The 17,348-nt window shown below is 39.1% G+C and overlaps 2 protein-coding genes across 8 annotated transcripts in view; one reads left to right on the top strand and one right to left on the bottom strand.

Moving 5' to 3' along the window:
- The window catches only part of tns1a (tensin 1a), a 118,429-nt gene extending 112,362 nt beyond the window's left edge, over positions 1-6,067 (top strand). For all 7 annotated transcript variants that reach the window (XM_013276348.3, XM_019351871.2, XM_019351870.2 and 4 more), the window contains 6 exons: positions 126-197; positions 1,192-1,218; positions 1,598-1,766; positions 2,085-2,153; positions 2,275-2,304; positions 3,003-6,067. In XM_013276348.3, the coding sequence (XP_013131802.1) occupies positions 126-197; positions 1,192-1,218; positions 1,598-1,766; positions 2,085-2,153; positions 2,275-2,304; positions 3,003-3,132 (497 nt within the window). In that variant the 3' untranslated portion in view covers positions 3,133-6,067. The remainder of the gene's footprint in view (positions 1-125; positions 198-1,191; positions 1,219-1,597; positions 1,767-2,084; positions 2,154-2,274; positions 2,305-3,002) is intronic.
- A 1,506-nt stretch (positions 6,068-7,573) lies between these two features.
- LOC109196893 (L-selectin-like) lies at positions 7,574-10,063 on the bottom strand. The gene has a single exon (XM_019351427.2). It carries the CDS (start codon positions 9,737-9,739, stop codon positions 8,999-9,001), a length of 741 nt encoding a protein of 246 aa, XP_019206972.1. The 5' UTR covers positions 9,740-10,063; the 3' UTR covers positions 7,574-8,998.
- Between the last annotated feature and the right edge of the window lie 7,285 nt (positions 10,064-17,348).

Here is a 17,348-nt window from a genome sequence, read left to right on the forward strand (position 1 = left end):
ATTGATAGGTACTTCCATGTTTTTGATGAAAATGTCTTTTTTTTTTTACACTTTACAATTTCTTTGCTGCAAGTAATTGTATTCAGATGCAAAAATATAACATCCACTCTATTCGGTCTGTCCAGACCCAAATGAAGAGGCACTAGAACTCACCACACCAACTGATCCAGTTGTTGAACTTCTTAAGCAGGGAGCGGGTAAGTGACTGAAGTCTACCAGAAAAAAAAGCGATAAATTATGATTCTACAAAAACTAACTCTTTGTGAAAAGTAGAGATGCACCAATTGCAATTTTCTTGACGTGTTCCAATTTTTTTAGAATTCTGGTTTCTTTCTTAAAACTAAAAATGACAACAAAATCACATTTTCTTCAAGGCAATATTCTAAATTATATATCAATAATAGAAATCTTTAAAATTCACAATTTCCCCCCAAAACTGCAGTAAGTTACCGGGTATTGTCTCACAGAAATAACTAAAATCTTGAAAGAGATGCAGATAATTAAAATGACTTCCGGTATATCTACTTTTACCTGACATATTTCAGCTTACCAAATAAAACCAGTTGCAAGAGATCCATACACCAAACAGTTACATTTTCCGATATGTTTATATATTCAACAGCCAACATGAAATCAATACCTTTTCTTTTTTACTTCTGTCATAAATTCTCTTTCGTGACTGCTGTTATTCCGTGGGCATACTGAGGTTCATACTGAGGCTGCTAGCATATGGCTTGCACCGGACACTGGATAGCTTTAGCTTTAGCCACTTCGCTTTTGTTCGCTTCCCTGAAATATCCATATTCAACTGGATGAGGGTGATTTTATGTGTGATTAGATTTGTTGCTACAAATGTTTTAGTGCTGGTTCCCATGTGGTTTACTTTGAAACTTGTCTTTACTCGCAATGAAGAGTTTGACATCCAGTTTAACATCCAGCATTTGGATGTTAGCGTGTGCTGCTCTTTTGCAGATATGTTGCGCATGCATGAAAAGACCAGCTTATAATCAGATATATGTGAAACTGTTTGGCCGGTCACCAGTGGTGGCACAGACTAATGGAATCAGGCCTATTCTGGTCCCTGAATGGACAATTTGTGCATTTCAAGAAAAAAAGAAAACCTTTTGGTGTTTTTCTTTTTAGAAACATCAGTTCACTTGTTTACACAACCTTGTCATCCTTACTTTACAGTCCAGAAGGTTCCTGAGGAGGCCCATGGTAAATACTAGTTTTCACTACTCTGCTTCATCATGAAATTTTACTGAATATGAATGTGCTCTTTTCCAGAGGGTTTCAGTCACTGTTAACAAATTTTGCAATTAAATAAAACTCAGAAAAAACTTGAAATTCATTCATGTTATATTGCAGGTAGCAGTCAACGGACTGTAGAAGCATTTGATACAATATTATACTTCCACATTATATAAAAATATGCATTGCATGATAACTCATGTCATAACATTATTCACTGTATGCATTTTGAATATTCCTCACTACAGCTTCCATCACTTTAAGACAAACTGCATGCACACTGTTTTGGGTTTTTTTTGTAGGATCTTCTCTTATGTAACAGTGTTTTTCCATTGTTTACCTCTAGCGTGTAATGTTCTCTACATCAACTCTGTGGACATGGAATCGCTCACTGGGCCTCAGGCCATTGCCAAGGCAATCAGTCAGACGCTGTCAACCAACCCTCTGCCGGCTGCCACCACCGTCCACTTTAAAGTGTCCACACAGGGCATCACACTCACCGACAGTCAGAGAAAGTGAGTAAGCATGTTCAGGAGTAACTCTAATATTAACAATGGTCTGTTATATTTAAATGTGCGGCTATGATACTGTACATAATGAGTGAAAGAGAATAAAGAATAAAAAAATTTGTATGATAGTCCCTAAAGAAAACAAATGTTTACTGCAAAAGTAATTTTGCACCATCTAGTGGTAGCCAGTAAAACAGTAATCACATGACAGCATTTCTCTGCAAACACCAAGAGATACCCTGTGCAATGTTTCACATCCAAGCATGGTCGTTTAATGTAATGCTATTTTATAATAATTAATTAATTCAGTCATTTTTACTGCAGGGTTTTCTTTAGAAGACATTATCCAATAAACACGGTAACCTACTGTGACACTGATCCCCAGGACAGAAAGTAAGAATTTCTTTTAATGTACTAAACCTCATATATATATATATATGTATATATACATATATGTAATTAATGTAATTACTCAATTCAAAATCATATTTTCTATCATATTTTTTTTCTTTAGATGGGGCAAAGAAGGAGGCGGCTCAGTGAGGTAAGTTTGCATGCTTTAAAGATAAATGTGTATAAAGAGTTATTTGTGTACTGAATGTTATAAACAACTGAATTCATTTCACTAACCACTAAAAAAAATATTGTTTGGTTTCCTTTTCCAGAAATCCAATAGCTACAGTATTTAACCTTATCTGGCAAAAAAGTTGAGACACATCAAACTTTACATTTAACAGAAACTTTTAAGACAAACTCAACATATCGAAGGGTGAAACTGAGAAATTTGATTGTTTACTGAAACATTTAAGTTTAATGCAATAAAAATGTCTCAGAGAAGCATCAGCTCTTCTTTGAACACCACCTAGCAAGCATTTAGCAACTGAGGATATCACCTGCCAAAGCTTTAAAAGCAAAATGCTTTTTTGATGCTTGCTCCAGCATGAATGTGAAGTTGTTCAAGGACACCTTCATTATATTTTTGTTATGAAAGGCATAACAAAAATTCCTGTTGGACCTGTTGCTAGACGCTGCCACTGAAACACACCGGAATATTTTTGTTATGAAAGGCATTCATGTGTTGTTTTTTTTTTGTTTAACTTTGGCACAGTACTTTTGGCTTTGTCTTTGTCAAACCAGTTGTAACAAGTAGACTGTCAACCTGCTTGCTGACTAACTAATGACTTGTGATAACAGAGTCATTAGCCTTTCTTTAAATGTAATATATGTTTTTCTTGCTTTCAGGCTTTTTGGATTCGTGGCAAGGAAACAAGGAAGCACAACAGACAATGTCAGCCACCTGTTTGCTGAGCTGGACCCAGATCAGCCCGCCTCCGCCATCGTCAACTTTGTCTCTAAAATGATGAAGCGATGAAACCCTTAACGTTCAAATGGCAGTGGCTGTTTTGCAATCTTCCCTCATTGTTGGTGTCCTCTTTGCCAGGGCTGGATGGAGTCCTTTTTTTCTGTTTCATGTTGGGTTTTTGTTTTCCTTCTCTGTTTTTTCCTCTCTGCCTTGCTGGTTTGTTTTGATCTAATTGAAGTAGTCTCTGTTTGAAGGCTTTGGTGTGGATCGAAACTGGAGCTAGAGGATGTGTGATGCGGAGCTATGCATGTGACAAACATGGAAGCCATTTGAGGGAGAAGATTTATCGACAGGGTAACCTGTGCTAGGAGAACTTAGCTAAAGACTAAAAGAAAAATGCAAAGTCTAGTCAGGGAACATATAAGGAAGTGGACGTTTCAGGGTTTTCTGTTGTTCTTGTCGATTGATTTACCAAAGGTAGCTGCAATACAAGCGCGAGAATGATGTAGCTGTTAAGCCATTATTATTTCCTCCTTTTTAAAAGATGAAACATTGAAAAAAAGAAATCTGCTTTCTTAAACTCATCTTCAGGAGTAAAAAAAAAAATGTTGGCCTTGATGGCTTTTAGCAAAACTGTCTGAAGACATTATGCATGTTAGCTTGATCTTTAAGCTTGACTCTTCTACCTTCCACAAAAGTCATTGTGAAATCCTTAGAGTGGCCATTTCCAGGTCTGTTTTGTGTCGGAAAGGGCTCTGCAGTGAAACGACTGATCTAAACTGCACATAACAGACCAGACTTAACAAAAAAAAAAAGAAAAGGGGAGGGGAAAAAAGGACAATAAAACAATGCCACGCTAAGGTCACCGAACTTTGTGTCAGTGCACCCACTTTTGCATCACCTCAGCATCCAGTCCGAGCCTGATTTCTCTCTCTCCACAAATAAAAACACAAAAAAAACCTTGCTTCTTGGATTATCCACCTGGTATCGGCAAGCTCGTAATTGCATGCCAGACAGAGAGATTGTTTTATCTAGAAGGTGGAGCCGCTGATTCAGGCCGAGACTCTTTCCTCCCAGAGTCACACAGACTTCCTCATCACCAACTGCTTGCAGTAGTGGACCTGTTGATAGACGCTGCCACTGAAACACACTGGAAATCACCAGGGACTGGCCCAATGACCTGGACCTATGCACTGTTCTTTATGCATGTTGTTGTCCCAAAATGCACCCCCCCACCCCCCTCCCTCATAGTGACATCCAACATCACTGAAATCATTCTATGCCATGTGCTTAAAACTAAAAACCTTTAGACGAGTACACTGACGTTGTATGACTTGTCAAAGACTGCATGAAATAGAAACTTTTTTTTGTACTCTTCTCAGAGTCCTAAAAAACAAACAAAAAAAGGAAGTAGAACAACCCACTGTTGAAGTAGTCACATGATGGTGAGATGCTATGTTTTTACCTTTGTTTTCATTTAGTTTTCGGTCCATTTGGGCCAGGGTTACCTTTCGCTGTATCAAGGACAGTTTTATGTTCCACGGTGTTGTCAAAATTTACATCTGGATACCATTTAGTGTTAAAAACAAAGAAAAAAAACACACAAGAAGTTTCCACACTGTGCGCAATGCCTGCTTGTTGAACACACGCTCAACCATTCACAATAAGCTAAGGAAAAAAAATTGATATTGATATAAATGTACATAGATACTACTTTGAAAGGTGACATAGCGAAAAAAAGTATTTATTTTTGTTGCTTTGGTCCCTCATGATTACTCATATATACATATATTGTACAGTCTAGATAAAGAAGATTACCTAATGGGGTGAGAAAAAAAAGATATATACTTATTTTGGCTAATGATTTCAAAGTCTGGCGATTTTGAAATGCGTTTGAATATATGGTGTACATTACTTTGTACATGTATATGTTTGTTTTCACCTTGTCATGTATCAGTCTTTTTTCTGCTTCTGTTTTTTTTTTCTTCTTCCCAAACAAGATGGGGCGCGAAGGAGATAGGTCTGAAATGTGTAGACAGAAACATCTGAGTGTGCTTCCTTACATTTAGAAGGCAAACATATCGAAGCTGTTACATTTAAATGTGTGAGAAAAAAAGGAGGAGGCCAACCTCGAATGCAATATGAAAACAGCTTTTATGCATCCATGACAGTTACAGTTATAATTTTGCCAAAGATTCATACGTCTATGCTAACTCGCTGCATGCTGCTTCTCAGTTTCCATTTTTTTGTGTTTCATTCATTCTTCAGTCTAGCTCAGCTTAAGCAGCCAGGTTATTATGGGATGTTCGGTATTAAATAATTGCAAGACAGCAAGACATTGAGATGCAGATGACAAAAGTCTTTTGGGGGCGGGCAGGCGTTTGTTGTCTCCAAAATATATTTGCTTAAGATTGAAAAGTCCCGCGAGCGACTGAAATTTCATATGGACGTCAGTGCTGGAGGTAGAGAAAGTCAGACATGTCTCATCGTGATGCTAAAGCTCTGCACTTGCAGCCTTGTCAGACCTCCAAAGGCGTCTCCCCCCTTTGAGAGTCAGTGATTTATTTATTCTTATTTATTCTTTTATTTCCTTGCAAATTTTCATGTTTCATTCTCACAGCTTTGCAGTTTTTACAGCGTTAATGATTTTAGGAATGTACGGTGGCGCTTTATTGAAAGCAAAGAGGTACAGTGCACTTAAATCAATGTCATTTGAAAAGAATAACTGAAGAATTAAATGTTGAAATACAATTTTAAAAAAAACTAGACTATATTGTACCTGTTGGCTTTGAGTCAAGAGTTACCTTGTTGTTTCATTGAAAAAAAAAAGATTCTGTGACCCCTTGTACAGATGAGACATGTATGTTGTATGAATGTTCTACTATGGGTGTGCAAAAGGGTCTCAGATTTTGTTTACGCTTATCATTTACATTATGCTGTCATGGCTTACCTGTTCCTAAGGAAAAAAATGAAATAAAAACATTAAAGCAATACAGATACATTACGTTAAAGGCATGTGGGTGGTTCTTTTTACTGCGCTTTTTTAATAAATGGGTTTAGACACTGACTTCGTAGTCTGACCCACACCCAGAACCAGTTTCATTAGAGAGACCCTGGCATGGAAAAATTACCTGTAGGGATCATCTTGGCATTCGTGAAGGCCAAGCTTGGAGCCTCATTTGATATTGCTTAGTGGGAATGCATCTTAAATGCATGGGGCTTGGCTCGGCCTGAACAAACCGTATGGGTCTGTTCTCCTGTGGACCCACCACTCACCATAGCGGTCTGGTACTTTCTGAATTTGGCGGCAGTCAAAGGCAATTCAATCTGTACCTGTTTAAACTGGATTTCAGGACATAGGACTGTCAGGTGAGGGGGTTCACAGGGGTGAGTTCATTTTTAGCCCCCCAGTTGTACATAGAGTTTGTCCATAGTGGACAAGACAATGTTTTTCCTGCACCTTTAGGTCCTTTACGAATTGAGTGCCATCACAGATTATGCAGCTTTTTTGGAGTCTCTGGTAGGGATGGGTATTGATAAGATTTTAACGATTCGATTCTTTATCGATTCTCTTATCGATTCTTGTTTTTAAAAAGGAGAACACTAAGGTCGATTAGCTTAGAACTGTTTTATATCTTCTCTTTCAACAAGATAGAAATTTAGGAGTAACATGGCCTTACAAACCCAACAGTGAGATCTTAAGAGATCCACAGCCTACGGCTCTTCAATGGGGTGTCACAGGGTCCCCGGGGAAAATTGTAAACGTAAAATAATAAAATAAATATTCTTCTGTAGCAATAACAAAGTATAACATAAATTATTCTGTAGCAATTACACAAGAATATCCAGTAATGTCCCTGCCTACAAATAAACACATTCACTTACCATCTGCTGTGGCAAATGGCTGCAAGGTTTTGACCACAAACTAGTCACTGCTCGGTGACATTCGGGCCTGAAAAGAGACGCTACAGGTAGACTGCAGCGACAACTGCCAGCGAGCGCCAGCCAGACTCTGTCTGTCTGTCTCATCACGGTCACCTAAATGCACAATGGCAGGTTTTGTAATAAAGCAGATCGCGCTAACATAATATGCACTGTTAGTTGATTATTTACCTGCCGCATTAACGGGAGATGACGTGCAAACGTTACCGCTGCTGCTGGGTTGAGATTCACGAGTCCGGAGCGGAATTAAAGACATTCATTTAAGTTCATCGCGTGTTTTGTGAGCAAATGCTTTTGCATATTCGTAGTGTTTCCTCCCTTAATGAAATATCTACTTTGCAAGTATTGCAAGTTGCCCTGTTGTCATCCGTTCTCGTAAAGTATAAACAAACTTTTAAGCATTTGAGCCGCTTAGGCGCCGTGTTTCCTGCCAGGTACGCTCCGACGCTCCGCAACGTGGTGACGTCATTCGGGGCGACTGGAATCGATAAGGGAATCGTTTGCAAAAATGGCAAACGATTCCAAGGAATTGAAACAGTGGGAACCGGTTCTCAACAAGAACCGGTTTTCGATACCCATCCCTAGTCTCTGGTGAGGTGCCGAAAAGCTCCCCAACTGGGGAATCCACGGTCCTACTGGAGGAAGTCGACGTCTGGGTGTGTGATTGATTTTGTAATTGTATTATGAGACCTGAGGCCACATCATGGACACTTGGGTCAAGAGAGGCACCATCAACTGGTCACCAGCTGGTGGTGTGGTGGATCAGGTGATGAAGAAAGATGCCAGACAGGTCTAGAATGCCCAAACGTTTAATCAGCGGTTCCCTGAATCCTCAGAGACCTTGATCTCATTTCTGTTACTGGTTATACGTATATATTGTTGGTGCCTGTCATGGTGGCAACCCTCAAACTAAATTGTGGACACCAGAAGTGACAGAGCTGTCAAGCTGAAGAATGAGTCCAATCAAACTTGGTTGTCTTGTGGGAGTCAGGTGTGGATGATATGCCCCTTAAAAGCCCTGGATGTTGTGAAGTGTCTTGGTTGACAAGCTTCTGTAATACTGCATGGAAGTCAGAGACAGTGACCTTGAATTAGCAAACTGGGGAGATGACCCGTCTACTTTTTGTTTAAAATATAAACACATGAATGAGGGTTTACCAACACCAGCTTTGGACTGTGTCGTCACAGACTCCTTCTTTCAGCACGTGTAGGTTCACTCTGACTGCAGACATGGGGACGTTCTCAGAATGGTGGAAACTGCACTGTGAACAAAACTTGGAGTATAATCCAAGTAAAATATTTTTATTTACTATTTAAACATGTTTACTATTAATTTAACAAAGTTTAAACTGCACCACTCTCACAATATAGAAATGAAAGAAATACATGTACATATATGTAAATATACATTTACATAAACAAATACACACACAAAAAGCTTAAGATAACCCAGTCAAAACTAGATCAGTAGCAAATAAAATGGAGTCTCCGGAGAAATAAGTTGAATTTAAGGTGAAGCTGTTAACATTTTATTGTTATTGTTTGAGAATGGACACAGAATGGTAAAACACAACCAAACTATGGTGAACACAATAAATAAATGGTTATTGAAATGAATTATAGAAAGTTTAGTGCTACTGAACTACTGGTGTGACATACCGGAGTCTGAATATTTATTATTTTTGTCTTTTAATATTTGTCTTTTAAATGTTTTCAAGAAAGTACAGAAAAGGTAAAACTATGAACAAAATCTAGAAAATATTTGATATTATTTTTATGTTTTTTGAATGTTTTTCATGCTTTTCTCAATGAAACAAAAATCATAATAGATAGTGTTTGTAAAATAATGAAATGCTGACTGTCACAGAATGGAAATGAGACAATTACACATCAATTAAGGAAAATACAAAGTCAGAGATGAGAAAAATAACCAAAATGTATTAAACACAGCAAATAAATTGTCATTTAAATGTATTTTATGAAGTAAAGTAGCTCAGTAGCAAATAAAATGTAGTTTCTCCTCACAATTATGAGCCTCCCAAACACCCTTAGTCCCTCTTGTCACCTGTAAGGCACCACACTTCATCTTGGTACTCGGGCACAGTGGCTTTTCCCCTTGACTCCAGGCCTCATAATCCATCATCTGCCTGTCTACCCACAGCCAGTCCTCAGATAAGAAGCGCAAGCCAATCCAGACGACTTCTGTTGTGTTATGTTTGCTCAGCTCTTTCTGGATGAGCAGCATCTCGGTCTCAGACGCCACACTGGCCAGGTCCTCGTGGTGCTTCCTGCAGTACCCCAGAGCTTCCTCCCAAGTCTTTTCCTGCTTCACCACTATTGCTCTGTAGCAGAAAAAGGGTCTTGTTGTACCTGGATACACATCATGCCATCTGCCGTTTTTGTTTATACAACCACTGTTTTCATTATTTCGGTTGTTAGGTTGACCTGTATTCCAGAAAGTCCAGGTCACCGCTCCACCTCCTGACCACAGCCATTTGTCTTTGTCTGAAATGTTCCTTTCCAGTCCAAACCAGACACCATCATGGACACTGGGATAGAGCTCCATCAGTTTGTCATTATCCTGTTTATTACTAACCGGGGCCAAGTCTGTGTAGTTCTGCCGACAGTAACTCAAACTTTCATCCCGAGTCTTTTCCTTGTTGATGCAAACATACTTGCAAAAACTTGTAGATAAGCTCAGCAGGAGCAGGATCCAGAAGAAGACCTGATCCATTGATGTGTCGTTTCAAGGAGTCTTGAAAAGAAAAGGAAATCCAACGAGATCTGAAAATCCTTGCTAAAGCTCAGAGTTTTCTTTCAGGAAATATTTGAATAGGCCAAATATTTGCATGTTTCGGTTTGTCAGCAGGTATTTGTGTTCAGTATGGGCAGAAATATGATCCACTCGACACTGACATTCATATTTCAATATGAAATGATCAGTTTCAATAAATGAATTTACATTTTGAATTTGATATTTCAATTTTCATTTGCTCAACTTGACCACTTAAAATTATTCTAAGTTTCAACACTAGTTTCAGTTGTTCTGAAAAAAATCTTGCTACACACATTAGCACACATTCTGACTGTATAAATGTTAGATTTGTATTGTTGATTGTCATTTATGCTTAGAAATATCTACTCATATATGCTTAGAGTTTTATAATCAATGTCATGTTGGTAGAGGTTTGATCCTTAGTAGTCTGTGGAGACTCTGTGTGCCTCCCAGAGCACTCTGGCATGCACACACAACTTAAGGTCAGGAGAGAGGTTATATCTGCTCTTACTGATTTATGGTATAGGAGGACACCTACTCTGTATCTGGTTAAGTATAAGAGCCTTTTGTTTAGATGGACCGTTAGACTCCTGGCACCAGCTTTGGGGAGTCTTCACAGGTTCACACACACACACACACACACACACTTACACACACACACACTTACACAACACACAGGCAAGGTACTCTTTGTGTGTATGTATACGTCGTATGTTAATGAACCTATGCATATTCATGTGACCTCAATAAAAGAGCAGTGTTATGAGGAGCGGACGAGAGCGACTGGGGTTCGAGCGGAAGGGACGGCGCTCGTCACAGTTCTCTCCCTCGTATACGAGAATCATAAAGAGCTCTGCTTGGTGTTCAGTGCTTTTTGCTGTGTAGCTGAATTGTCTTGAACGTTCCAGCGAATAGGTTTAAGCTACAAACCTATCAATACACACAGCAAGATAGGCTACACACATTAGGCTGTGTGCTTAATAGCTAGCCTACACTTTGTAGCTGTGGATATCTACTGTGTGTGGGAAGAAGTGTTCCTGGTGAGGGTAATGCACCCCAAATTCCCGCTGATGGATGAGTGTGTATGTGACAGATTAAAATGAAAAAAATCACACATTCATACTAGACTAAGGAAATAGAAATGAAAGAAATACACATATATGTACATATACATAAATACACATTTACATATACAAAAACACACAGAAAGCTAAAGATAAACCAATCAAAACCAGATCAATAGCAAATAAAATGGAGTCTCTGGAGAAATAAGTTGAATTCAATGTGAATTTTTTTATAATTAAAAAAAAATCTGTTAACATTTTATTGTTATTGTTTGAGAACTGACACAGAATGGTAAAACGCATTGCTCTCAACCTAAAGGGAAAGCTGACCTCATCATGACCATGATGAGGAAACGATGAGGTCGTTCAATGAAATAGAAATGAAAATACATATTTAACTTATATTCTTCCCTGTGTGATTAACAGGATATAAAACCCTGATATGTCAGCATATGTTTCTGGGGGATACAGTATGGGCAGAAATATGAGCCCCTCGACACTGACACTCACTCATATTTCAATATGAAATGACCAGTTTCAATAAATGAATTAAAATGTTGAATTTCATTCAGTCAAACTGAACAATTAGACTAGTATTAAAAACTAAAATCTTGCTACACATTCTACATTGATATGGCAAACCAGGCTACACACTATCTTAGGCTACGTTCACACTGCAGGTCTTATTACTCAATTCAGATTTTTTGATTAAATCCGATTTTTTTTCCAATCCAATCCAATTTTATTTATAAAGCACTTTATAAATACACAGCACAAGACAAAAGAGCTGTACAGAAAAGTTAAAAACAATAGAATAACAGAAAACAGCAAAAATATATAAATAAAACACATAATACATAAAAATGAAAACAGACCTATATTAAACAAGAAAACAAGATAAAACAGCATAGAATCAACTAAAAACAACTAAAAAATAAAAACTAAAATCTCACGTGGAGTCAAAGGCCTTGGGTAAAGTGGTGGGTTTTGAAGAGTGACTTAAAAACCGGTAAGAAAGTGGCCTGTCTAATCTCTAAAGGATGATCGTTCCACAGTTTGGGGGCTGCTACAGCAAAAGCACGATCTCCTCTAAGTTTACGCCCAGTCCTGGGTACATTCAGGAGCAGCTGATCAGCTGACCTGAGAGAGCGGGTGCGTGTACAAGGCTGTAGCAGCTCAGAGAGATAAGATGGGGCGAGGCCATGGAGAGCTTTAAAAGCAAATAAAAGAATTTTAAAATGAATCCTAAAAGAAATGGGCAGCTAGTGAAGTGAAGCTAAATAAGGGGAAATGTGCTCAAACTTTCGAGTGCAAGTTAAAAGACGAGCTGCGGCATTTTGCACCCTCTGTAGATGAGTAATATATGATGCACTGACCCCAATGTAAAGTGCATTACAGTAAGTAAATGGCGGCTACAGAGCTAGTAGGTGTTGTTGCAGCAGCCTATCAACTTCTGCACAGTCGTAACCGACAGAATTTTGACAAATTAATTAGAGAAAGAAGGACACTGAGAAAAAAGTGAGCCCGTGCTTTAACAATGGCCGCCATGCTTTCTCGTTTGTCTTCTCTGATAATTGGCATCTGTTTTGTGTCAGTGATGTAAAAGACGGATTTAATGCGACATCAGCATAGAACATCTTAAACAAATGCTGAATTTGCTTAATCAAAAATGAGAGTTCTGTGACTTTGCAGCCGACAAACAAGTCCTGTTTGTGTATGCAGACGTAATTTCCAAATAGCCTCCTTTGGAAAACAAATGAAGATCAAACGAGGACATGATGGCATGACATTCAAACGGTTGAGGGAAGAATAATATATGGTTATATAAGCTATTTTATATATTGTTCACTCAATAATAATACGAGAAACACACAGAGGGATTTTTTTACTTTATACATGTAATGAGAAACAGATGTTCTTGCAGTTTTTTAACCTTTTTTTCTACAGCTTTTATCATTTTTTTTCTATTGTGTCATCTTGATGATGATAATTTCTGTGTATTCTTTTTCCTCACTCACCTTTTTTTCCCCCTCACTGTGTATTTATATACCACTCTGCATTTAATCAGTAGTTATTATTTATCTCTGGCTCTCTTTCACAGCATGTCTTTGTCTTTTCTTCCTCCCCTCACCCCAACCGGTTCTGCTGGAGGTTTCTTCCTATTAATTGGGAAGTTTTCCTTCCCACTGTGACCAAGTGCTTGCTCATAGGGGATTATCTGACTGTTGGGATTTTCTCTGAATTATTGTAAGGTATTTAAATTACAATATAAAAGAAAAGTTTCAGTCTTTGTATGGAACACTTTACATCTATTCTTGCACAGGAAATCAGCCTGTTATTGTTCAAATGCAATCGCATGGCAGGATGCTGTAAACGGACCAAACTGCAGTCAGGAGAACAACTGAGATAATCCATCCACAATATGAAGTTAGTCATTAATCTACTGCTGCATGGGCTGGGCTGTAGTTACATCGTAAGGGTTTAAAAACTGAGCTTGAAAGCGTGCTGCCAATGAATAGTGGTAATAAAAACCGAGAGAGGCCGACAGTGATCACTGACTTTTTAGGGCCATGTTCAGATTAAATAGAACAAAATACAAAGCATTAAAACATGTTAAAAACAAAACAGCCTTAATAAACTCAGAGTAGTTTGGACCCGGAAGCAGGTTTCATACGTCATCACTTAAAGATGGGCTATCCCACCTGCTGTGAATGTTTTAATGCAGTACAGTTGTTGTTATTGTCACTTGTCACATCCTGTTTATGACAGTTAAAATAAATAACATTAAAAGGTTAGACTATATTGTGTCTTTCTTTTTGTATTTTGGAAAGACCATGGTTAAAATTCTGTTTCCCCAAGTCCTAGGTTTTGGGTCTATATCCTGCCTGCCGGATAGCTGGTACATGACACATTTATGTAATTATCTCAAAATTGTACATAACAAACATTCACAATATTATGAATATTCTAGTTTCTTCATTAAGTAATATATCATCTTATCAAAAACACGAAAGTAAAAGCTTATGTATAAGAGCTTATGTATAAGAAATTAGTTATTGTTGGGCTGTTATTGCAGTGCTGTTACTTACTGTAAGTACGTACGTCAAATTATTTACTTTCTTTCACAGCAATTGTGTCTAATCACAAAAACAAGGGACTAGAAACTCTATTCAAGCTGACAAAAGACCAAGGTTATTGGAACAAGCTAAACAAAACCTTTAATTTGCATAAGGAAGAAGTCAAGTTGTCATGGCTCCTACATTAGATAAACAAATCAGTTTTCAGGAACAAAGCAAAGTCATTTTTCATGTTGTCGCATCCTACTTGGAATAGAAATGAAAAGGTCAAGAGAACGGTGTGAAAAAAATAAATATATAATGTAAGCTGTATAGAAATCATTGTATTGTTTTTCCCATTTTTGTTTACCTTTAAACATTCTTTCTTTTTTACATTCAACATTGTCATGGTCCTGGATCATTTGACCCAGTGTTTTGTGTTTTTGGGTTAGGTTTTATTTTGTGAATTATGGCTTTCTGTTTTTATCATATTTTATAGTTCCTGGTTCGTTAGGTTTCTGTTTTGTTTCTGTCCTAGTATTTCTAGCTTCCCAGTTCTGTGTTATTATCTGAGTTCTAGTTCATAGGTTTTGTTATTTGGCTTGCCTGTGTTCTGTGTTGTGTACTCTTGTGTACTCTTTACATAAAGAGTTGTGTACCTTTTACTAGTGGTGGGCGAATCGATCCAAATATCGATAGTATCGATACCAAGTCGGCATCGGTATCGGATCGATAGGAGCCTGGTGAGATTGATTCTTTACTTTGAGTTCTGCTCGTTTACAACGCTGTGCTTTCGGCAAAGACGAAACAGCCAGGTCGCTGGACTCGCCGCTCCTGTGTCAGCGAAGAGCAGGCACACTCTGCTCCCCCTTCCCCCCCTCTTATGTTTCGGTGTTGCGTTGTCACGTGACGTGACTTAGACACTTTGGGGGTTGTTAAGTTGTTTACATATTAATTATATTTTTACCAGTTGTTTTTGTTGTTGAGAATTTTAATTGTAACTTTTGTATTATAGTTTATCAACAGTATGTTTTTTTTTATTTGGTTGAGTCGATGAAGATTTGGGAGTCTCTTCCAGGTTTTCTCGGGACTTGTTTTTCTTTTTTTCTTTTTCTTTTTTTTTTGTTCAACCGACTCAACCATTTTCATGCTTCGCTGCATCAATTATTCTTACAATAATCACACGGTTGCTGTAACAGTACATTCAACAGCTGCAGCTCTCCCGCTGCCAGCCGTACATATCACCACCACCAAAACTGCAGCGGGGCCGGCCGAACCTACTCCCCCACTCCGCAAGCATGCGAGGGCATCGACCCGGACCATCGGCGCCCCATGTCCCGGCCCAGCGACGGGGAAGTGTCCACTCTGGCGGTCGCCCGCGCCTCCAGCAGAAACCCCGGAGCTGGTTTGGTGGCCACCCATGTGGCAAGCAGCGGCGGCACAGCAGGCGTGGAAGTGAGCCGGGGCTCACGGCAGCTGGGCAGGCGGCCGGCACAGAGGACCATGCAGCATGCCGGCCTCTGTTGGAAGAGGCCGGAGCGGACAGCACGCCGCCCTCTGGCGTGGCAGGACCCCCGCACACCTCGACCTCCGTTTCCAGCTTGGCAGGTCCCGCTGGCACGCCAGCCTCTGGCTCATCGTGAGCCGCGCGCTGTCCACCCTTACAGTAATCACGCGGTTGTTTTAACAGTACGTTCAATGGCTGCAGCTCTCCTGCTGCCAGCCGTACACATCAACACCAAAAACAACAACAGCACAAGCAGCGCACAGGTTTTAAGCCGGCGAGGCACGATTGTAGATACCGTGAAGGTGAGTCCATCTCACCTGCAGCGGCAACGCAGACCACAACCTGCCACAATAATAAAGCAGTTTTTTATATAATTATAAACTTTGTCCTAATTATGTCCTGGGTTTTAACTATTCATTAATAAAAAAGGAAACATCACAAAAAACACTTAAGGTCATGAAAAATAATTGCAATTTAGCAATTCAATGACGCATCCACCTTATTTATTGAAAAGTATCGGTATCCGTGATACTGGCCCGTATTTAATTGGTATCAGATCAATACCAAAATATGCAGTATCACACACCTACTTTTTACGTATCTTGAGTTCAGTCGGTGTGTTTCCTGTTTTACTTTGATGGCCTGTGTCTTATGTCAGTGTATTCAGTTTTGCTTCCTCCCTGTCTTGTCATGTTAATTAGGTCCAGCTGTGTCTCCCTTGTGTGCAGGTTTCACTCTGTGCTTATATAGGCTGTGTCTCAATTCAGGGGCCGCATCCTTGTGCTCCAACGTTTTCGAGACGTCTGTTACCAGGGCTGGACTGGGACAAAAAATCGGCCCGGGCATTTTGACTAGAGACCGACCCACCAGGTATTACAGCAAAAGCCATAAAGCCTTTGAATGAAAACAAACGCTGTTGTCACAGTGATGTACACTGTCATGTTGGTATATATGTATCAGTCTAATAAACTTAAACCTACACCATCCTCCCTATTCTGGTATTCTAAACAGTACCCGAAAGTAGACTGCTTGGTCAAGTTAACCTCCTGAACTATCAACAACACATGGTGAAAACCTGAAATTAAGACAGAGAAGACTAGAGGTGAGACATGATCATTACTGATTACTGATGACAGATTTAGATATATTTTCATAAACCATTCATTTACCACATCAATAAACAGCATGGCAGGGCAAAATATATTTTCTAACATGGCAACCTTTAAAAAGGTTGCCCGATGGCCAGTCCAGCTATGTCTGTTACCCACCAGCTCGATGGCTGACTGGGTAGTCAAGGCTCACTAGAGCCGGCGAGAACACCAGACTCCCAGCACATCGTTATCAGACCCCTGCGGTCTTTCACTACTCAGGTTAAACATGATATATAAGTCACTTAGATAACTTAAAAATGTTATTGTTTGGCTTTTTTCAGTGTTTTATTTGTTCCTGAGTAAATCAGTTTGGCTGAGATTAAAGTTGTAGTTTTCACACAGTTGAATAAACGTCAAACAGAAAACTGATCAAACAGAATTGTGAGATGGTAGAAAATTTACTCCAATGTCCTGTTATATTTTAGATGCCAAGGAGCAGATGGCTGAGTTTATTAAACTCCACTGAGGCTACGTCTACACTAGCCCGGATAAATTTGAAAACACGCTGCGCGTCCACACTATTGTTTTCAGTCGTTTTCACAGAGTTGTGCGTCCACATCGAAACGGTCGAAAACACTTACGTTCCAGTACTGCGCATGCATGAAATGCAAGACGATTTGACCAGTCTCATTTCTGTCTGCCGTTTATTTACATTCCGTCTCTTTGAAACGTCGCAGCAAAATGTCAAGGAAAAGCACAGAGTTTTTTAAATGGACTAACAATAAGATGGAGCTGTTGCTGCGAGTAACACAAAAGTACAAAGTTGAAAAAGCGAGTGAGAATTAAAGA

The sequence above is a fragment of the Oreochromis niloticus genome, linkage group LG23, assembly GCF_001858045.2.
Source record: "Oreochromis niloticus isolate F11D_XX linkage group LG23, O_niloticus_UMD_NMBU, whole genome shotgun sequence".
Classification (NCBI taxonomy): domain Eukaryota; kingdom Metazoa; phylum Chordata; class Actinopteri; order Cichliformes; family Cichlidae; genus Oreochromis; species Oreochromis niloticus.